Below are 23583 nucleotides of genomic sequence, written 5' to 3' on the forward strand. Positions count from 1 at the left end.
AAGCCTAAATAAAAGCGCCAGAACTGAAGAGCTAAACTTAGGCTATAAACGAACTACAGCACCACCGTCGCTCGCCTTCAGCGTCACCACCACCGCGCTATCGAGAACTGTTTCAAACTTATTTTTAACATGTTTAATGAAACGTATTTACTCTGTATATGAATTTTAATCCACACTACATGAACCTTTTCATATAAACTGGAATAAATATAAAACTAGAGCCAAAATAAAGCTGAAATGAGACATTAGTAATAAATAGTATAGTGAATAAATGAAATAATCATAACTAAAGGACATTTAAAGCACGTATTTCTGTACATTTCGAAATAAGGTGCATTAAAAGTCAATAAATCCTTGATTAACATGAATATTTGAATTAAAAACGTATCCCTGCGTATTTAATCTTTTAAATAACAGCGAGTCTTTGGATATGGTAAGATTAAACTTATTTTAGTGAACAAAGTACCACATTTCAGCTATCATTTTGTTCGGGTGGGTACACAAAATATTATTTTATCCTTGCTTCTAACGTTACAATCTCTTTCTAACAACTTCATGCGGCCGTACACTTTTTTTTGACGTGGCTTTAAGCACTATGCATCATTAAAGTTTCACTTTCACCACGTAAAGCCGGTAAATGTGGTGTTTACATGTAATAATCATAATTTACCTTGTGGTCTGAACCCAGAGTCTCCGCATCAGTAAGTCATAAAACGAGCATCTTCCCTCCGAAGACTTGTCGCATTTCGGGGCAAAGCAAAAAAACATTGTCGAACAACAATATAAAATGCTGTAAACTCATTGGTTATCCTAAAATTAATTGTATTATAAATTATACTACAACTGGAAAATACTAAATTGATATACTGTTCGGCGTGATGACGTTTAATGTCTCCGACAGCGCCTGTAGTCCCATTTAGCAACTTGTTAGCAACCGTCTTTTTTTAAGAAACGTAACAGCTTAAAAAAATCAGGAGTGGGGTGTAACTGGTGTGTTTTATGTTGTAGAATAAAACGTGAAAGTATCTTGAGCCCTTGTGAACCACGGACCTTATTTTAGGGATTTAACTAAAATCCCATTCAAAAAACCCACTGACTCTGGGACGCTGGAACCGGAAGTGCTGAAATGCTAACTCGCTTCCGGGTTTTAGCCTACAAAGTGACATCATAGTTCCCCCACTCTATTCACTCCGTGTCAGTCTGGGGCTGTACACTTCTGTACGTGAGGACTCAAATGCCGTTGACTGCGTATCTCACACAAAATCAATAACTGTTAGCAATTTAATCATTTTCCTTCCTTTTCTTGTAAGTGGACAAAATCCATTGCAATGAACACCATCGGGGATGTTTAATTCACAATCATTCGGAGCATTATCCCTGCTGGCGTTCACATCCACAAGTCGTTCTTAAGCTATTCAGTTCGACGTAAAAACAATAGACTATGACTTGCATCCTTTAATATTAGCGAACATTGCAAATAAATTGGTTGCAAAACGGTATCCGGTTGTTATGGTCAGAAAAAAAAGAATCACATTTCTAGATGTTATAGCCTAGCCAATGATCACTACATTTTATCCAGTTACTAAAATGATTCTGTAAATGGTGATCAGCACCCTATATAATGTGGAAGTTGCTGCCTTTTGCCTTGGTGTGACATCTCACTTTTTGCAGACAGTGCAAAAGCGGAGTACAATATCAATATAGCGGTAGAAATCAAGTTTGAGATCATTTTCATTAAAACATCCAATTGCCAGATTCGCAGTGTCCTACCTATAATTTTTTTTCTGTACAAATAAAAATCTTTAAAGCCATTTTTCTAAGTTTCACAGTAGCGAGTTTCACACTCTGGAGCAGAGCGGCAATCCACCTGTCACTCAAGTGGCCACGCCCTTAATTACTTTAAGGTTTAATATAATTTAAACGGAGGGGCAAAATTAGCTATATAGACCAAAATCATTTTTTGCACCAGGCTGTAAACATGTCTTTTTCTGCTGTAAAGTTGGACATTTTAACATGGAGAGTCAATGGGATTGACTCCCTTTTGCAACCAGCCTCCAGCGGCCAGTCGATGAATTGCAGTTTTAGTCACTTCCGTGTTGGCTTCACGATAGAGAGCGGGAGGTTGAAGCTTGGTTTATACGTGAAATTACATCAGATGTCGTCGCGTGGTGACGTAATGACGCATTCCATTAATCGATCTATGTACTGTAACATGTAAACCGGGAACATGAAAGGATTATTCTAAAAGCAACTCATGTAAACACCTTAATCATAACATTGTCTTATTCAGAATAAGGTAAATAATTAGATTACTGTTGTCCATGTAAACGTATTGATTGACTAAAAATTAAAAATACCATCCCCACAATAAGAATGACACTGGGTCAAATTAAGATAAAGATGTGTTCTCACGTCTGGAGTGTTTATTGAACTAATCAGATAAGAGTAAATCGAGAGTCAGCGAAAGCCTCATTTGATTGGCTGCAAGAAGAAGGTCCCGCCTTCCACACAGGCTTGCAAATCTCAAATCAGTGAGAGAATCGTGCCAAAACCGTAAAGATGCAGACATACATAGCGGGTTATTTGGGGAACATTTTGCTCTGTGCACGCAAGAAGTTATTTAGACAGTTGCTACGATTTTTTTTTTCTACACACACATATTGGTTTTAGGCGGTCAATCTGATTTGCAGTTCTTGATAAGGTTGTTTTCACTTGCAAAACACTGGACACAGGCTTGCAATACTTTTGGCTGTATTTGGGCGAAACAACAGTGCCAAAAGTGTAAGCGCGGAAAAATAAAAGTCAGAAGAATACAGATCATATTTATTTTGCCTTGGCATGAAGTTGCAGTTTCACAATACATGAATTACACTTACAAAAAACAGTAAAAGACTGCAAATCTTTTTTTCTTACGCTTGAAATGCACTTTTGCACTTTTACAACTCTTTTCTTGCAAATGCAAAATTAATTTACGCTCGCCATCTTATGTACACTTTCACAAATCTTACCCTGCACATGCAAAAAATTGACGTCATTTTACCTTCATATTGAAGCTCTTTTATTTGCCTTCAAACGGTTGGCCGCTGCCGTGTGTGTCCTATCGCAAAATGCGGCGAAAAGTCCTGCAGGACAGTAATAGTTTGATTAAGGTGTGTACATGTCTGTACTGCACCTCAATAATGCGACTAAAATAGGAGCCTACTCCACATGTCTTAATTCGATTTCTGTTTACTTCGATTATGACTTTAGCCGGATTAAGGTAATCAAAAAAAAAAAAAAAAAAAAAAATCTGTTTACATGGTAGACTTTTAATCAGAGTATTGTCTTTAATCGTATTAAAATTGGTGTATTGATGTCCGTAAACGTAGCGATTCATGAAACACGCGCAGAACGAATTTCGTTCGTAAAGCCTGACGTAAACTTTCGAATTCATGAAAATGTTCGTATTTTCAAACCGTTAGTTGGTACAAAAGAAATTTACACCTGCTCCCTACCACGTGTAATGGTGCATAAAACGTTCTGTTCTTATTGGCAAACAGATGACACTGAATTTTGATGCACTGCCATTTATAATATTTTACAAGTTTGTTTGGTCTTTTTATTTATTTCTTTGTATCTGAGAGTTGATCAATTGTTTAGCTTTGGGTAGAATGCAGCGCTTGCCACTGTCACTTTACCCAGCTGTCCAATCAATGGAGGAGGGGCGGGACAAATAATATACCGACCAATCATCCTGTACAACAAATATATTGCTGGTTACTGCATTTTTATATTCAGTAATATTCTTCAAAATGAGATACTACGTTGCCGCCGTGGATATTCCTACACGTACTACCGGCACATCCGGGAACTTAACTGTCAATTTCGTCACCGCCCCTTTTTAGGGGAAAATAAACTAGACTTCCCATAGGCTTCAATACAAAATAGCGGCACAAAGAAACGTCCACACAGCCGGCAGGCGTGAATAACTTAAGAAATCACTAAGATTAAACATGTCAAGTAATTCTATGTCCACCCTGCCTGCCATAGAGCGTGAAAGATACATCCACAAATTTAATTTGGTCAATTTAAAAACTCATTCTCCCAGCGTCAAATTGGTGTAACAACCCCACCCAGTGGCCAGAGGTGTCTTACCGGACATTTACTCGTACCTAATCGAATCACCAGGTAAGCCATGAATGATTTTACTTCGTATTTGAAAGTAAACATCTTTAAATGTATATATTATGTCCTTATATTTAGAGTACTGAGTGCACTTTTCTGTCCAGCACTAGCCTGGCTTAGCTTTCGATAGCATCATCCGTAATTCATGTTATTTCCATAACAGCAAGATATGGATGATGGCAGGTAGCTTGGGATAAATTTGGGTTTTTACAAACATTATTGGTGCACCCAACCACACAAGAAATCTTTGGCATGTTGTAAGGTTAGTCCACTTCCTCGATCTGATACTGTATGGCGGTTTGTTTTCCCCTAAAAGTGGGCATGAATCTGTTCAGACACATTCTTATGACTTTGCGCCGGTTGTGAGTACTCACAGCAACCAAAGCCTCTCAGCTGGAAAAACGCTGTGCCACCAAAGCGTTCGTCACCAGCTGGTCATTTCCAGAAGAGCACCTGGCATTTTTCAGCTGGCTAAAAATGCTTTGATGGACACATTAATTAAATATTTATTGTTTTTTTTAAAAACAATAAATATTTTTTATTGGGGTGGCGCATTTATGCAGCATACTGGAGCCAAACCTGAGAAAGTAGACCATAATATTCCACTGCGTTCCTGGACACGCAATTTGCACAGCTGTAATTCATAGGTGGGGATTATGCTAATTGTGAATGAGCGTGCAGGAGCGCCCTATACTGGAATTCATTAACATAGGCATGTTAACTGTCAAATCGGACGTTTACGAAGTGTTTGTGAATCTGGAGGAGAGTTTTGGGAAGGTCGTTTTATGCTCAAATTACTCAGAATTTACTCATTTACGAATGTTTCATGAATGAGGCCCAATGAGAGCAAACACTAAGACACATCAAGTGGATTGTCTACCTTGGCCACAGCATTTTGCGTGAGCACTACTTCGATTTTGAAGCCTCCCATTACAGCAAATCTGATTTACAGGATTGTAGGCACTAGAATTACAGTAGTCAGTCTCAAGTTGCCTCAATCCTTTAGTTACATCACCTAGAAGATATTAAAACAAAAGAAAAATAGGAACAACAAAGTTTGAACAGAAAAAAAAAGACACAACCTGTCCCCTGTGGGGGGAAAAAAAAGTAACACTGATCAAAGACTACTACAATGTGAAAGCTGCTGGATCTTTCAAGTTAAAACGGAGCAACCTTTTGGTCTTAATGGAAAATTAAAATCTTTCCTGCCGCCTTTAGGGGTTTTTCCTGACCATTAGGGTTTATTTTATTTTTTTAAACTTTGGTGTTGTTCAGTGACTACTTATTGCATTTTCAATTAATTGTTCAGCTGATTCCGTTAATCATCTGATGTCTCCAATTTGTGGAATTTTTTTAATTTGAATTATTATTTTTTTTCACTGAAAAAAAATACAGGGCACTTAAAGAGTACTTATTATGGAAAAACTATATTTTAATAGGATATACTTAAGTGCTAATCGAATATGATGTTTTGACACTTAAGCGCATGCTATTAACAATTAAATTTAAAATATTATAGTTTCAATTTTTTTAAATGTAATAACTTTAAAGTGCCAATTTTATTTTCACCCAAATAAATAGGATTTAAATACACATTTCTATGTAGTTTCATAATTACTACTTTTGTCTTAAGTGTCCTGCAGAATGTACTGACAAGCATTTATGGTAAACTAAATTATATTTTGATATGCATTTGAAACTTATGTCACGTAATTAAATGTGTTTTGTAATGATAAAGTTATAGTTTTGTACATTTTATAATCTATTAACTTTAAATATAATCAAATACCACACTACAATTAAAATCATAATCACATACTTTAGTATGTTAATCAACACATCAAAATAAGTGTACCTTTTTTAAAGCATGACATAAAATTATTCAAACATAATTATTTAAAACGTAAAACTTTTCGTTTGACATTATAACAAATGCACTTTTTAGGAGTTAAGAAACGCATGAAAGTGTTCTCTACAGTACTTTACTACAGTAAAGGGCCTTTTATTTAATTTAATATTATATCTGCAAGTACAGTTTTGAAAAAGTACACTACAATGGGAACCTTTTGGTGTGTTTATATTCTGTTCACACAGTTTCCTAGAAAATCAAAACATACAAATTAGATCTCAACATTAGAGTTGTCTCTGAATTTAACATTAAGAGAATGCATCTGTTAAAGTAAAAAAAAAAAAAAAAAAAAGCCTACATAAGTAATGACACAGAACAAAACTACTGATATTAATCATTCAATCACTTATTTTACTGATGCATTTTGCAGCAGCATAATACGCCTCTAAAACATGCCTCTATAGCTAAAGTATAATGCATTTACATACCTTGTCCTGATGGTGCGACAAACACACACAAGATTGCTACTAAAACTGCAAATTAAGCAGAGAAAATAATCAAATTTTCCCAGATTCCACTGACAACCAACTTTAAAAGGTGAACTGCCATACATTACATGCATTTGATGTGTAGATTTCCATTGTGCATCCCTGTTCAATGAAACCAGAAACAGACATCCAGATGCAAAGTGATGAGAATTTATATTAGTTAAACCCCGCCTCTCCAGTAAAACTGGAAAGCATGTGAATTTGGTTTCTAAAAATGGAACAAGGAGACAAGTCCAGGGCTGTGCTTCCCAAAAGCACCGTAAGCCTAATACATCGTAGACCCATTGCCACCAATGGAGCTACGATCAACTTAGGCTTCCGATGCTTTTGGGAAACGCAGCCCAGGAAAATGTAGGGGGGAAAAAAGGATTAAAGCCTTCCTAAACAAAAGCTTCCTATCATCTATTACAAATGTTATTAGAACTTCAGTCTTCAGCTGGTGTGCCCAGGATGGCCACCAGAGGACACTGTGTTGTTGTGTAGGCACATGGCTTCTGTTGTGTTTGTTTGGTGCCATGTGCTTTCTCCTGTCTATTGTTTGTCCCCTCCCATCTTGTCACCTCATTATTGTTTCACTTGGTCCAACTGTGTCTCCCTCGTTACCCTCCTCCTTTGTCTCCCTATTTATTCTCCAGGTGTATGTAGTCCCGTGCTGATCTGTTGAGCTGGGCTCGCTTATTTTTAATAACAGAAAACCCAAAAGTCATATTTTTGGCAACTGTAAAGGCTCTTTCACACAGTGAAATTAATAAGCCACAGGTTGAAAAAAAAAATGCCTCTGCCTCTACACTTCCTGCCAATTTCTCTTAACACGGGGACAGGAAAGGTGTCAGTGAATAAATAGGAAAACAAAGTAACTTGCGTTACTTATTTGAAAAAGTAACTCTGATATTTTCTTGTTAATTTAAAAGTAATGCATTACTTTAACCTCCGTGAAGTTGGCCCCCCACCCATCACAAAACATCGCAAAAATAGTCTCAGTCGTTTGTGCTGTAAAAATTTTCGTTTGTGCTGCTTTGGTTTGTTAGATATAAAATATTTATTTAAAAGGTCATTCTCAGGTCACTCAGCCCCCCCCCAGCATGCTCCAAATTCACCCCGAATAGTCTCGTTTGTTTGTGCTTCGTTTGTGCTGGTTTGTGCCGGTAAAAGTTTAGTTTGTGCTGCTTTGGTTTTTAAATTATTAGACATGACATTATAGGCGATGACGTCACCAGCCCCCCACATGCTCCAAAATCACCAAAAATAGTCTCAATCGTTAGTGCTTCGTTTGTGCTGGTTTGTGCCGTAACAATTTTCATTTGTGCTGCTTCAGTTTTTAAAACATTAGACATTGAATTTTACGGTCACCAGCCCCCCACATGCTCCAAATTCTCCCAAAATACTCCCGTTTGTTTGTGCTCCGTTTGTGCTGGTTTGTGCCGTAAAAAAATCGTTTGTGCTGCTTTGGTTTTTTAAGATATTAAAATAATATTTAAAAGTCATTCTCAGGTCACTCAGCCCCCCCGCATGCTCCAAATTCACCCCGAATAGTCTCGTTTGTTTGTACCGGTAAAAGTTTCGTTTGTGCTGCTTTGGTTTTTTTAATTATTAGATATTAATAATTAAAAATATTATTTAATTATGACGTCACCAGCCCCTCACACGCTCCAAAATCACCAAAAGTAGTCTCAATCGTTAGTGCTTCGTTAGTGCTGGTTTGTGCATGTAGAAGTTTCGTTTGTGCTGCTTTTATTTTGCTTTTTCTTTAAAAACTTACTTAAAAACACTTAATACTGACAAGCCATGGCACACTGTCATGCCTTCAAGGCAAAAGTGCCACACAGAATAATAGATTTAAGTGCAAACTCCATCAAGCCTGACTTCCAGAAGACAGAAACAACTTCTCCAAACAGGAGTAGGAAAACAAAAGTGTGTGGCATACAACAAAAATACTTAAATGTAAACAGTGCAATCAATCTTGTGTGTATAACACTGCATGTGGGCATATTTTGTTTTTTTCTGACACTCCTGTCACTCCACTTCTCAGGTCGTCATACATCTCCCAAACACATGGAGACCTCCTGCAGTAGGCCACATAATGTCCAAGAGCATCCTGGGTTAAGCCTCCTTTGAAAGCAATGACTGCCCTTAAAGTAAATCTCTCTCCTTGGAGCATCAGATTGGAGGGAAACTCACTCAAAGGAAATTCTATGGAGTTGCTTCCCAGGTCAGTGTCAATCCACAGAAGTTCTCCCAGACTGTAACTGTGAGAAACTTTCCCTGCACAGAGCATTTTTCCTGATGTAGAGTCTGTCTTGAATGCAGAGGGACACTGTGATGGACTTTGGATTGGCCTGAGGCAGGGGGACTCTGGAAGGTTAAGGCCTTCTTCCACTGCGGTCAGAAGATGAGCGATGCCAGAAGCCTGCAATACAGCAACAGAAGTACAAACAAATGGTATTTCCCTTGTGACTTGTGTGCTGTGACTGCAATACTGTGAGGAGCACTGTTTTGTGAAGTAAACACATTGTAACTGTCCCACTAAGAACCACCCAGTGAGACAAGCCACATATAAATTTGAGGGAGGGACTCAGTGGCCAAACTTTTAAGGTAAAAGTACATAAACACCTTTAACAAACCCCAAAAACACAAATATACTTCTGACACTGTTTGACAATGAAGTAAAAAAACAACCTTAACTGACCATTGTCCTCTGTAGAGTAATTCCAACTGCCAGGAGCTTAGAGTCAGTTGTATCCGTTATAGCAATGCAGATTAATTAAAAAAACGTCCTGTGAATGATCCAGACAACAAAGTGAAAATGCAAAGACTTGATACCATTGTCCTCTCTAGAGTATAGAACTCTCAGGTTCCAACCAAACACCTGGAGATGAATCAAGGCTTTGATGCCACTGTCCTCAGGGTGTAGAACTTTTAGGTTCCAGGAAAAAACAGCAACATAGAACCCCCAAAATTGAAGATGGTATATAAAAAGTCCTTCTATAAACAAGACATATAAACTAGCATTAGCGTGCCACTTAGAAACCAAACAGGAGTTATAAACATGAAAAACAAAATGCAGCTTGCCCATGAAGTAACCACATATAATACACCCAATAATTAACAATCCAGAGAAAAGAAAAAACACTTACTAGAATGAGCTTGAAACCAAAGTTTCTCAATCTGGACTCTGAACAATTTGGGTGAACCAAGGGAGAAGAACCATGCTTCCCCTTCCCCAAACAATACTCACTACTTCTCCCCTTATACCTGGCTATATACACGGGAGAATGACACCTGGAGCACCCTCTAGTGCCCAGTAGTGGCATAACACCACAAAGAAAAACAGGAACCAAACTCTGGGTGGTTACATACCTCCTCTCTCAGTGGAAGATTTGACATACCCGTGGCAGAGCTTAAGGTTTTGAACATGATGTGTCAACAGCACCGGGACTAGACACAAGGGAGACTTGATAATTAACTGGACCCAATTTCTTTACAATTGTGGCAGGACCTTTCCACTTAGGGATAGTTTTGCCATAAAACCGTCACCTGCTTTGAATAAGGGATGGGTTCGTACCCAAACTACATCTCCAACTTGAAGTTGAGTTGGTCGATGACGCTGGTCGTAGTATCTTTTCTGCTTCTTCTGAGCTCGCTCTACATTCTCCCTCACCAAGCTGACTAGTTCTTTCTGCCGTTCCAGTATAGGGTAAGCTGGGCTGTTAGGGTCAGGCAGCGGTTGTAGAGCTCTTCCCATTGGGCCTTTCAACTTCCATCCCAAGGCTACTTCTGCTGGCGTAAACCCTGTACTTTCATGCCAGGCAGTATTAATGGCATACCTGAACTCGGCCAACCACTTATCCCACTGCCGATGTTGATCCTCCACATAAGACGCAATCATTGTCTTTAAGTTTCTGTTGACTCGCTCTGTCAAATTTGTCTGAGGGTGGTAGGCAGTGGTTAATTTTTGAATTACTCCCCACTGTTTGCACACAAGGTCGATGAGATGGGAGGTAAACTGTGTTCCTCTACTAGATGGAGAACACCAGCCTATCTTGTCAGATAAAGATCTCATCTATTAAAATTTTAGCAATGTGAGGTGCCTTTGCAGTTCTCAAGGGAAATAACTCTACCCATTTGGTAAAATAGTCAACGACAACCAGAAGGTACTCATGCTGTTTGTTACTTTTAGGAAAGGGACCCATAAGATCTATTCCTAACATGAATCCAGGTTCTACTATGGGAGTACTTTGTAGAAGACCTGATGTCTTAGTCGTGGAGGGTTTGTGTTTTCGACAAGTTTGACAGTCTTTACAATGCTTCCATACATCTGCCCTGACACTAGGCCAGTACACCATTTCAAGAAGCCTGAGTAAAGTTTTAAGTTTTCCCAAATGTCCACTCAGAGGATTATCATGTGCATACTGTAAAAATGATTGACGTAGGGCAGCGGGAATGATTAGTTGGAGTTTTTGACCATCAGGTACACTGCAAAATAGAAAACCATTTTCAACAACATAGTGAACTCTGGCCTTGTCAAGTGTTGACTCTTTCACTGCTTTAGTGACCAGTTCTTGAATCTCAGCGTCGTTGTTTTGAGCTGTTGCAATTTGTGAGAGGTCGACTGGTAGGTTGCACTGCGATGAAAGGGTTTTGGTAGCAGTAGCGATGAGTAACGTGTCCTGGGGAGCATTACGACTTCTTGATAACACGTCTGGTACTACATTGCACTGACCTTTCCGATACCTCACCATAAAATGAAAACCTTGCAATCTTATGGTCCATCGTATGAGACGTGAGGAAGGTTTTGGATGCTGGAATGCCCATGTCAAAGCAGCATGATCTGTTACAACCTCAAAAGTGCGTCCTTCCAGATACTGCCTCCACTTCTCAACTGCCCACACTACTGCCAAACACTTTTTCTGACACGGAGTAGGTTTTTTTCTGCTCCTCTCAATAAACGTGATGCATATGCAATTACGTGCTCCTCTCCCTCTACCTCTTGTGTGAGAACAGCTCCTAGACCAATGTCACTAGCATCAGTTTGCACTCTGAACATCTTGGAGAAATCAGGGGTAACTAAGACTGGAGCTTGGATAAGGTCTTGTTTTATGATGTCAAAAGCTTGTTGACATTGCTCATTCCATTTCCATATGGCATTCTTCTGTTTTAGTGAATGCAATGGGGCTGCCTTTTCAGAGAACTGGGCTATGAAACGATGATACCACCCTGCTAAACCAAGGAACCTTTGAACGTCTTTGATGGACTGTGGTATTGGAAATGATTCTACTGCTGAGACTTTAGCTGGGTCAGTCTTTACTCCTTCCTGTGTCACGATATGTCCAAGGAATGAAAGCGATTTCTGGATAAAGTTGCATTTTTTAAGATTGAGGGTGAGACCAGCTCTATGGAGACATGTGAAAACTTGGTGCAAATGCTGAATATGTTCTGAAATGGTTTTTGAGTAAACCACAATATCATCAATGTATACCATACAGCACTTCCCTTTCACCTCGCGTAACACCTGCTCCATCAGCCGTTGAAAGGACGCTGCGGCGTTTTTCAGGCCAAACGGTAGACAAAGGAATTCATACAGCCCGGTAGATGTTACAAATGCTGTTTTATTAATGCTATCTGCCTAAATTTCCAACTGCCAGTAGCCACTTTAAGTCTAGAGTGCTGAAAACGGTTGCCCCATGGAGAGATTCTAAGATATCCTGAATTTGAGGCATAGGATAAGCATCCAGATGTGTCTTGGCATTAAGACCTCGGTAATCTACACCGAATCGGGAACCTCCATCCTTCTTTTGAACTACAACAACAGGAGAGGCCCATGGTGAAGTAGACAGTCGAATGATTCCTTTGTCTAAGAGTTCCCGTACTTGTGACTATGAATTGCTGCTTCTCCATTGAGACCTTGTAAGCACGTTTTCTTACTGGAATTTCATCGACAGTTATGATACGATGCTTGATGCAGCTAGTTCGACCTATCTGCTGAGTGCACACAGTAGACCAACTTAACATAAGATCCTCTACTTTTTTTGTGTAGTGGAATCTGCATCTGATACTTGAGCCAACCTGTGAATCTGCTGGAGGGTTTCTTCATCACAAATGGGTCCTGGTAGAGCAAGATAGAAATAAGTAGAGGGTTGAACATGGTGCTGTTGAAAAGGAAAAGTTTTTGGTTCTGGCGTTGCAGGCATACGGTACTGGGCTTTGTGGAAATCCAATACCATCTTGGATTCTAACAAAAAGTCAATTCCTAGAATAACTGGAACGGTTAGATCAGAATCTTGCATGATGAAGAAAGTTGCATCCACCATCTGTCCTTGGACTTCACATCTCCAACTGACTTTGCCAAGAGAGTTTTGTCTCTGTCCATTGGCCAACAGAAACGATTGGCCTCCACAAGGCTGACATTCTTCATGATGACTTAACCGTTTCCATAAAGATTCTTGGATTAGTGAGAACGTACTTCCAGTGTCAACGATGGCAACGACATAGCTGTCTCTGAGAACTATGCGAAGAGAAATATTCTTATAAGCATGATGGTCTGGACTCTGTTCAAGTAGCACAACTCGGTTGCCAGCCAGTGGTTGCTTGCGCTGAGGCTCTTGAATAGCAGACGTTTTTTTCCTCTGTTCCTCCCCATTGACCTGACTCCAATATCTCTTAGACTCAAAGTCTCTTTCAATTTGTGTCCCAATCCTAACTAACTCCCTCACATCCTGAACCGTACCTCATAGCAAACTGGCGAGTCGTGGGTTGCAGTTCCTCAAAATTGCCTGAACCATTTCCCTCTCAGACATATCCTTTCGCCATCGCAAACACAAAGCACGATACTGGAATGCAAAATCCCTAAAACTTTCCTTGGTACCTTGTTTCCGTTCCAGCAGTTTCCTAGCTGCTACATCCTTGTAGTCCTCACTTAAGAACGAGTGCAGGAATCTCTCCTTGAAATGTTTCCAATTGGACACACCTCGCCTCTCTGCCATCCACCAGTCTTTGGCGGTTCCTTTTAGTACAGCTGTGAGTGAGGCAAAGATTTCATCATCACTGAGTGGTCGAACAGCAAAGTATTCCTCACATTGCTTGATGAACAAAATTGGGTCATCATCAAAAGTATTACTGAAACTGGGGAAATCAAGTTTTACCGGAGGGTTATACTGAACTGAAGACTGGTTGCTTTGGTTGGAAACATGGCTAGACTGTAGGTTATACGTCATATTACTAGGTGGAGCATAGGTATCACTAGTTCGAGGACTTGTTTCTGGGACTATTGGAGTAGAGGAAGGCGATCTCAGCGCTTGGAATTTTTGCTCCAATTGCCGATCTCTTCTTTTCAGACAGTCTACCATTGACCGACCCAAGTCCTTTACTAACATCTCCAACTGTTGCTTTACCCTTTCGCACTCACATTGAACATGATACGACATCCTATCTTCTAACTTTTTACATTGTTTGTCAAATTCATCAAAAGGGACTTGCTCACTCACCATCTGACTGATGTTTACCATCCAACTTTCTATGGCAGTGATTCGGTCATTCAGGGATGTAACTGATGAGCAAGGATTGTGGTCTGCCTCTTCATTCATCTCCAGTAGCGGTGGTGGAGGAGGAAAAGGAGAATCATTCTCCGGATCATTATCCACAGCTCTTTCTCTTTCGCTTTCCCCATCAGAGTCAATATACAGGTCACTGAAAGTAGTTATCAACTCTCTCATTGTTTCCCTTCTGGTAGTGAAGGACTCAGAGGTGAAATCTGCACTAAGTACTACCTCCTCCCCATCCATTGCAGATGACGGTTGTGATACTCTAAGAGAAAACTGAAGAATAACCTTAGTTGTTTTCCCAGTTTAAGATCTAGTTGGCCTGAAGGTCCCTGTTCAGGCGCCAATCTGTAACTGTCCCACTAAGAACCACCCAGTGAGACAAGCCACAAATAAATTTGAGGGATGGACTCAGTGACCAAACTTTTAAGGTAAAAGTACATAAACACCTTTAACAAACCCCAAAAACACAAATATACTTCTGACACTGTTTGACAATGAAGTAAAAAAACAACCTTAACCGACCATTGTCCTCTGTAGAGTAATTCCAACTGCCAGGAGCTTAGAGTCAGTTGTATCCGTTATAGCAATGCAGATTAATAAAAAAAACGTCCTGTGAATGATCCAGACAACAAAGTGAAAATGCAAAGACTTGATACCATTGTCTTCTCTAGAGTATAGAACTCTCGGGTTCCAACCAAACACCTGGAGATGAATCAAGGCCTTGATGCCACTGTCCTCAGGGTGTAGAACTTTTAGGTTCCAGGAAAAAACAGCAACGTAGAACCCCCAAAATTGAAGATGGTATATAAAAAGTCCTTCTATAAACAAGACATATAAACTAGCATTAGCATGCCACTTAGAAACCAAACAGGAGTTATAAACATGAAAACAAAATACAGCTTGCCCATGAAATAACCACATATAATACACCCAATAATTAACAATCCAGAGAAAAGAAAAAACACTTACTAGAATGAGCTTGAAACCAAAGTTTCTCAATCTGGACTCTGAACAATTTGGGTGAACCAAGGGAGAAGAACCATGCTTCCCCTTCCCCAAACAATACTCACTTCTTCTACCCTCATACCTGGCTATATACACGGGAGAATGACACCTAGAGCCCCCTCTAGTGCCCAGTAGTGGCATAACACCACAAAGAAAAACAGGAACCAAACTCTGGGTGGTTACAACATGAATGTTTTGTCATTGATTTTTCAATGATAGTGGAGATGTGGCACTGTGCATCAATTTCGAGAGCACCAAACTTCAGCTGGACAAGTTTGAATATTCCACTCAGCAGTTCTGTCCTCTGTATGTAGGCATGTGCATTCAGACCCTTTGTGCTGATGGTTTTCACTAGCTGGAGGAGGTTGTTGGAGTCCTCACCACAAGCAAAATTTGCAAAGGTGACACTATCACAGAAAGCACAGCATAAGCATTGACAAAAAGCATCAAATGCACATGTGTTCAGCACAGAGATTCTTGACTTCCTGAGTTTAACAGGCTGTTGATTATTTCCATTTTTCAACAGTTCCACTTTCAGTATTTTCCCCCTCACAGATGGATCTGCATGGAGCCATTCAGGACAAGGGTTGAGGTATGAATTCCTCTTTCTCTTTTTGGGTGGAAGAGCTAGGCCTCTCCAGTTTTCAACAGGGTCTTCCTCTGTTGGATTGATGTTTGTGACAATGTCAGACTTCCCAGAATAGGAATCATCCATTTCTGGTTTTACATCTACACTGCAATTTATGGTTGGTAGCGGATTGGCTTCTTTGACGATCACTGTTGCAACAGCTGCATCTTCTTCAACTTTTTCTTCACTTTTTTGTTTTGCAGAACAAATGCGCATGTTGCCTTCAATGAAGGACAGATGTCGAGCAATGAATCGATCCACCCGAATCGGCAAGTTTTCATGCTTGAAAAGGCCATGTTTAATGTTTTTGAACTCTGCTTCAACATTGGCTGAACTTGCGATGATGTTGGTGCTTCGGAAGTGAGGGATCATTACCCCTGTCCAAAGTGGTAAGTAGCTTGCAAGCCAGATTATGTTGGGAATAATCTCAGGGAGGAAGTGCATATTATCATGATCTCCATTAGCCACAGCAAGTGACCTGCTTTCCTCACATATTTCTGTCACCCACTGCCGTAGGTCTGTCTGCGTTTGATCTGCTTTTTCCAGGTCCTCACCCTCTACATCTGGAATGATGACACACTCTTCTGCAATTCGGCCTTTCAGGTATTTCTTGCACCTTTCTGATATGAGGGGAACTCCAGAGCTGTCATTGCCCTCTGTTTCACTGAGAGCCACAATAGTAATGCTGCGTAGTATAGTAAAAGTGTAGTAACCAAGATTTTCTTATTTTTATTATTTGGCATATTCATTACCATTTGTATAAAAGTTTAATGGTTAGTGTAGCAAAATCATGGTTAATTTATGGTTACCATGGTTTTATTTGTAGTAACACCATGGTTAATTTTTGTAAGGGTTAATAATAATATTGTGAACTGATATTGTTAAAATATTGTACTTACATTGGCCAGAAATTCGAGTTTGTAACTGTATCAACTTTTCCTCTACTAACTAAATTTCCACAAGAGCATCTTAAACAGAAGTGTCACCTCGTGGTGGGAGTGAAGTGTATCAAATGATACCCCTTGTAAATAAGTTCAATCAGGTGAGAACAAAAACGCTGAAGTTACATAAAGCTACAACTTGATGGCGCTCAAGACAAAACCATTTTAAGTGAGAGAAAGTGACAGAAAAGAGTCCGACAGCAGATGAATATTGAGATGCTTTTAATAAACACCACAACGACTACAAAAAAACAGTGATGAAGAGTTGTTGTTCTATTAAAACATCACTAGAATCCAACAATTTGGTAAGAAATTGAATAAACGAGGAACCCAAAATAAAATGCTAAATAAAAGCAAAATAAAAAGCAGCACAAAAGAAACTTCTACATGCACAAACCAGCACTAACGAAGCACTAACGATTGAGACTATTTTTGGTGATTTTGGAGCGTGTGGGGGGCTGGTGACGTCATCGCCTATAATGTCATGTCTAATAATTAAAAAAACCAAAGCAGCACAAACGAAACTTTTACCGGCACAAACCAGCACAAACAAACGAGACTATTCGGGGAGAATTTGGAGCATGCGGGGGGCTGAGTGACCTGAGAATGACCTTTAAATATTATTTTAATATCTTAAACCAAAGCAGCACAAACGATTTTTTTTACGGCACAAACCAGCACAAACGGAGCACAAACAAACAGGAGTATTTTGGGAGAATTTGGAGTGTGTGGGGGGCTGGTGACGTCATCGACCATAAAATTCAATGTCTAATGTTTTAAAAACTGAAGCAGCACAAACGAAAATTGTTACGGCACAAACCAGCACAAACGAAGCACAAACAAACGAGACTATTCGGGGAGAATTTGGAGCATGCGGGGGGCTGAGTGACCTGAGAATGACCTTTTAAATAAATATTTTATATCTAACAAACCAAAGCAGCACAAACAAAATTTTTTACAGCACAAACGACTGAGACTATTTTTCCGACGTTTTGTGATGGGTAGGGGGCCAACTTCACGGAGGTATTACTTTACTAGTTACTTGAAAAAAGTAATCTGATTACGTAACTCGCGTTACTTGTAATGCGTTACCCCCATCCAGGGGCGTAAATTTCATCTGACAGTAGGGGGGGACAATAAACGTAAAATTTCTCAAGAGCAATTTTTGAAGGGGACACAAATAATACAGCCAAAATTGTACTTGTAAGGATAGATATGTGTACACAGCATGCACATAGCATGGAGACCGTGTTTAAATATGAGTTCATGGTTCACCACGCGGTCATATCGGGCCGAACGGTTTTGGTCAGGTATGGTTCCAGTTGTTTTTCCACGTGAGCCTGGTACGACGCGGCACGATTACAAACCGTTCTTGTCCCGGAATTCTCGGCACGGTTAGAACCGAACTGAACCGTGCTGGTAGAGTGCGTGTGCATGACGTCGCCACTCAGGATCTGTCACTGTTGCCTGGCTGCTAGTTTTTCCGTAGCTTGCTAAGCGCGCTATTTTGAGCAATGTAAACACAAATTAGTAATAAAATCTGAAGAAATTTCTGATCATCCTCCATAACGCGGTGGTTATTTACACCTCATATCATATGTAAACACTTGTGTTACCACGGCAACGACTGATGCATTCCACAGAGATCCGTTATCAGCCCCGCAGTGGAAAACGAAACCGAATCCGTGCTGACTGGCCCGGAACGGAACGGTTAAGCAAAGAGAACCGTTCGGCCCGATAGTGGAAAAGCGGCTGTACAGCACGGTTCAGCACGATTGTCTAACCCTGCCGAGAACTCCGGGCCAAGAACGGTTTGTAATCGTGCCGCGCCGTACCAGGCTCACGTGGAAAAACAACTGGAACCGTACCTGACCGTTCTTAGAACCGTTCGGCCCGATAGTGGAAAAGTGGCTTATAATTATTATTTTCGTCTGAAACCTAGTATGTCTCTTTCACATTAATTCAACCGCATTAAACCCACTGATCTGCCACTTGACATCATATTGAACGAAACCCAACACGTAGGTCTACAATATTAGCCTACTATCAGTTCACACACAGGCTTATCGCCGTGTTAGTTGTAGTGGGTGACAAGCTACAGTATTAAGCTTGTTAACCTTATAATCGGTCATAGAAAATACATCAGATGTCATTTTTTTTTGTCATGACTGATTTATTAATGATCATCTGTATTAAAGAGAAATAATCATTTCACCCGATGTTTAAAGAGAATAAAATAGCCTTGACAGCCTACTTACACATAATTAACTTGCTCTCTCTCACCGGACTCGTGTGTGTGTGTGTGTGTGTGTGTGTGTGTGTGTGTGCATCGGTAAAGAAGGAAAGCAGGCAGTGGACCAAACCACTGTGAGGAAAGGGAGGGGGGAATCTAAACATTTCTGAACTTAAAATGTTTTTTTGCGTTTATTTTGTTTTACTAATCACACAATTATTTTAAGTATATGTCCATTTATATTATTTTCAATACACAGAGTCACTTGTAATGATATTTTTAGGGGGGACAAGCCTCAGATAGGGGGATCCCCCCCGGGATTTACGCCTATGCCCCCATCACTGACCTTCAGTTAAATGTCACCATTGTGTGCTTCAGCAAGACACTTCAGACAGAAAAGCTCTGCTTTTAGAAAACTTTAAGGTTCTTTGAATAAGTTGATGTACATGCAGTGAAAATCTAAATTTCAATCAATATAGTTTTCAATCAAATGTTGGAGCACACTATCCTGCTTGATCTGACATGATACACAGCCTTGTGGTTTTACACATCTCAGATATTTGACTTTAACCGAAACTTCACTCTCGTGTTCATCAAGTGGTCCATGTGATTTAGTTTTTTTTCTTCAGTTGGTTGCTTTTCTGCAACTTCCCTAAGTAAATACTGCAAACCTGTGGTTTTCTTGGTTAAATAAACATTAGACTCAGAGATTTACTTTAAATTTCACCAAGCAGATTACTCCCACAGACCATGTTTTCATGCTATTTTAAGTCCTATCTATTTTAAGTCCTATCTAAGTGTGTGAGTTGTTTACTTACTTTTTAAAATTAGTCTTCCCATTAACGCCATCATAAAGTTCATTCAGACTGATTCGCCAACATGGAAAGCGCATGAACACAAATTGCGGGATTTATCGCATGAACAAATCACAGCCGAACATAACCAGTCATATCCAATCGTGTCACGATGGAAGCATTACGTCCTCTCACGTGACACTCCCCCATTCATTCTTACACTGATAAAAATAATTTTGTGCTGAAGTAAATACTACAAATTTCTACATGAAATTATTTAGTTCAGGCAAGAATATAAAAAAAAAAGAGTAAAATCTATATTAGTACTCAATTTATGCTTGTAGAAATTAAAATTTCAACTTATAAGTATATTTTACCTGAAATTGTTTGTTCACAAGGATTCTTTAAGTAAATACCAAAGTTATGATACCGTTTTTCCCATCATGCACTGGAGCATGAATAATTAAAAAGGTTACACTTTTCACTGTTTTTGAGTTGTATTTACACTGTTTTATGGTAGCTTTTGAGGTTAGGTTTAGTAACTTACTATTTTGTGACATATGGAGTTCATTTTCTACTCAAAATGACCCATTCATACTCAAACAATAACCACTGATTGTTACCATCATTGTGTATGGTGTACCAAGTATTGATGTCTCCGAGTTCATTTGGGTAATAATTCTATTGAGTGGACATTTTATCTTAGAAAGGATAACAAGCTGTCTATTTGTTTATTTATATGTGCGTAAATTAACCACATGGTTTAATAGCATGATTATATTTAGTGCTATGTTGTTTGAGTAAAGTTTATAAACCGTGACTAAGTGAAATGTACTTGAAAATGGCCGATTTAACTTAAAATAATTACGTAGAAATTACTCATCAAACTCTAACTGCCAATAGTGATGGGAAGTTCGGATCATTTTACTGACTCGGATCTTTGAGTCTCGTTCAGCAAGATGAACGAATCTTTTTTTCGAGTCATTTTGTTCGTTTCGTTCATTTTAGCAAAATATAATTAAAATGTTACGTGTTACTTCCCTAACACATCTAGGCCTACTACTTATGCAAACGTTGATCACACTACAAACTATAATGCTATAAGAGACAGAAAAGATTAATTCATCGTTTACCTGGGTCTTGATTAGCTCACCTCACCTCTATCTGACAAGTCATCGGGTTTGAGTCGTTCGTTTATCACGTGACAGCCCCATAAGCTAAACCAATGCAGTCAGAGCCGGAAAGAGAATTGATTAGTTCACCTACCGAGTCTTCGGGTTTGAGTCGTTCGTTCTTTTGTCACGTGACCACTTGCCGGATCAGTAAAATACTATAAAGTAAAACTGTATTTTTTGTATTTTGGATCATATTTAAGAATTATCATAAAATTATCAAAATATGTGTAATAAGCATTTTCCTAGAAATAAAAATGGTCTGTTCATTTCTGTCACTATGTTTTTGTTACTGTTTCTTGAGGATCTGTGTTATTTTATAAATAAATAAAACCCTGTTATAAATAAAATATTAATTTATTTGTCCTTTCACTGTCTTTGTCTATCAATAAACATAATATAACTATGTAATTTTAGGCTTGGATTTTTTTATTATAAAGCATTTATAGTTTGTTCATTTTTACTCCAATTGTGACTTTGCTGGTATAATTGTTTTTCCTAGGCAGACTTGACATATTGGTCTAATGTTTGTATAAGAAGATTGGTCAAAAAGGACACAATGACATAAAGTGAAAGCAAATAACATTTTGAATATGAATGATTAATGTTAGTTTAAAATATTAAGGTTATGATCTGGCTCTGTGGCTTTAGTATATTTTAATTTTCTTGTATTTATTTAAATTGTTTTAATTCATTTTGGAATAGTTATTCACTTTGCTAAAGCTTTTTCTGGCACAAAAATAAACAATAAAAAAACCATTCAAGAGTGTGTACACAGTGTTAATGTCTAAAGTGTCATATGTTACAAAAGTATAACACTATAGTCTAATCTAAAGGGTTAACTCAAAAGACATAAATACAACAAGGTATTGTATTTTATGAAGATTAGACTCCAAAAAAATAAATTAAATTAAAGCATAACCAACTCTTTATTATCTTTATTACTACATTCAGTATTATGGAAAAGAACCATCGTGACAGAAATTAAAAGCAATAATTTGAGACCAGAAATGCATCACATAACTGTACGAGATAATAATGACTATGCACCCGTTTGTAAGGAAGGTTGTAAATTAACTAATTTCTCTGCCCAAAGTCACGTCACGTGATAAAAGAACGAACGACTCAAACCCGAAGACTCCAAACAGGTGAACTAATTCCAGTACAGAACCTATAGGATGTTGCGCATGCGCGACTGAACGAATCATTCCCTGAGACGACTCGTTCTTCCCGAGTCACATTAAAGATTCGTTCAAAATGAACGAATCGTTCAAGAACGACCCATCACTAACTGGCAATGTTAAATTTACTTATTTTCTTTGGTAATTTTAAACAAGATAACTAGGATTATTGTGTAGTAAAATATATAAACAAACAGTCAATACAATTTACTGGGAAATTCCAAGTAAACTTTACTTGAGATTTTCTAATTAAAGCTACAGTTCTTTGTGTTTAGTTTTTACTTGGGAATTCTATTGAAATTACTCACATTTTCTAAGTGAAAAAACTTTCCTAGCTTTTTTCAAGTAAATCCTACTCCAAATTTTTTTCATTGTAATTACCCCCCACCAAACTCTCAGCATGCTTTAGGGAGTCTGTTAAAACTCAACAGACTCAGGGGAGGCGAGAGAGATGCAGACTCCTGCTGTAACTTTAACTGCTGGTGTCGCTGTTGGATAATGTTTATTTAGAAAAACGAGTGATTTATACTTTTTTTTTGTTGTTTTTTTTTTTTTAGATTTTGTAATATTGGTGTTTTCATTTTTTTTTTTTTTTTTTTTTTTACTACATGGATTTTATTTTTTTCCCTCATCCAATATTTTGAGGAGGCACTGCCTCCCTTGCCTTGTCCATGTGATGTAAAAAAACAACAGGATTCATCAGACCAGACAACCTTCTTTCACTGCTCTGAGGTCAATTTCCGATATGTGCCCATTCTGAGCTTGGAACTCAACACGGATCATTGCCCTAGTAAAAAAGTAATTTAGTTAAAATACATTTATTTCATACTAAGTATAGTTCAAATCTGTTAAAATATTTACTGACAGATAACTCGAGACCTAGTGATATAAAAATTAATGAAACTTTATTTGGAGGATTACTTGTGCACAATGCACATTTCTTATTAATAAGCATAAAATCTATTTTAATGTCACTTTTGATGAGGATTGTATGATCTTTGAATAATATCGCCCTTTAAATGCTAAATATTTAAAGTGTACCTAAAGAATACTTGCAATGGTTCCACTTTAGCACAATCAAATATACTAAGTATATCTTTAATTGGACTTCAGCACTACTTCCACACAATTAAAGTGCATTAAGTACAAAATTAGTTCCAATTTAGCAGACTTGAAGTATACCAGTTTAGTATAATAAAAGTGCAACTGCAGGGTATTTTATTAAGTACATAAAAATGAAAATGTATTTGTAGTATACTTGGCATGAAATGAATACATTTCAAATACATTTAAGTATATTTATTTTTCACTAGGCTGGAACATGGGCACTCTGACTGGTCCAGGCCTATACATAGCTCCATATCATCAGGGTGTTATGTAATGTATAATGTGGCACATTCCTTCAATAGCTATCATTTAAAATTGTTACTTTCTGTCCTTATGTTGGTCTGCTCCACAAATATGCAATGTCTGCTGCCAACAGGTAAAGCCAGTTTGCAGATCTTAGACAGTCAGAGTTGACCATTTGCA

General features: G+C 38.5%; 2 protein-coding genes and 1 long non-coding RNA gene across 3 annotated transcripts in view; 1 reads left to right on the forward strand and 2 right to left on the reverse strand.

Annotated features, from left to right (window-relative positions):
* LOC131524483 (galaxin-like) overlaps window positions 1-23583 on the reverse strand; it is a 51654-nt gene that overhangs the window by 11430 nt on the left and 16641 nt on the right. The window contains exons 2-3 of the mRNA XM_058751626.1: window positions 6502-6546; window positions 5045-5179 (exon numbers count right to left, since the gene is read on the reverse strand). The gene's annotated coding sequence lies outside the window, so the exon portion shown is untranslated. The remainder of the gene's footprint in view (window positions 1-5044; window positions 5180-6501; window positions 6547-23583) is intronic.
* Window positions 13179-14828, reverse strand: LOC131524484 (activity-regulated cytoskeleton-associated protein-like). The gene is made up of 2 exons (XM_058751630.1): window positions 14756-14828; window positions 13179-14361 (listed from the first exon to the last, which is right to left on the reverse strand). The coding sequence occupies exon 2, from the start codon at window positions 14337-14339 to the stop codon at window positions 13287-13289; it is 1053 nt and encodes a 350-aa protein (XP_058607613.1). The 5' UTR covers window positions 14340-14361; window positions 14756-14828; the 3' UTR covers window positions 13179-13286.
* Window positions 15038-16335, forward strand: LOC131524487 (uncharacterized). The gene is made up of 4 exons (XR_009266982.1): window positions 15038-15505; window positions 15631-15696; window positions 15936-16121; window positions 16279-16335. It is a non-coding gene; the product is annotated as an uncharacterized LOC131524487 (long non-coding RNA).

This window comes from Onychostoma macrolepis, chromosome 18, assembly GCF_012432095.1.
Source record: "Onychostoma macrolepis isolate SWU-2019 chromosome 18, ASM1243209v1, whole genome shotgun sequence".
Classification (NCBI taxonomy): domain Eukaryota; kingdom Metazoa; phylum Chordata; class Actinopteri; order Cypriniformes; family Cyprinidae; genus Onychostoma; species Onychostoma macrolepis.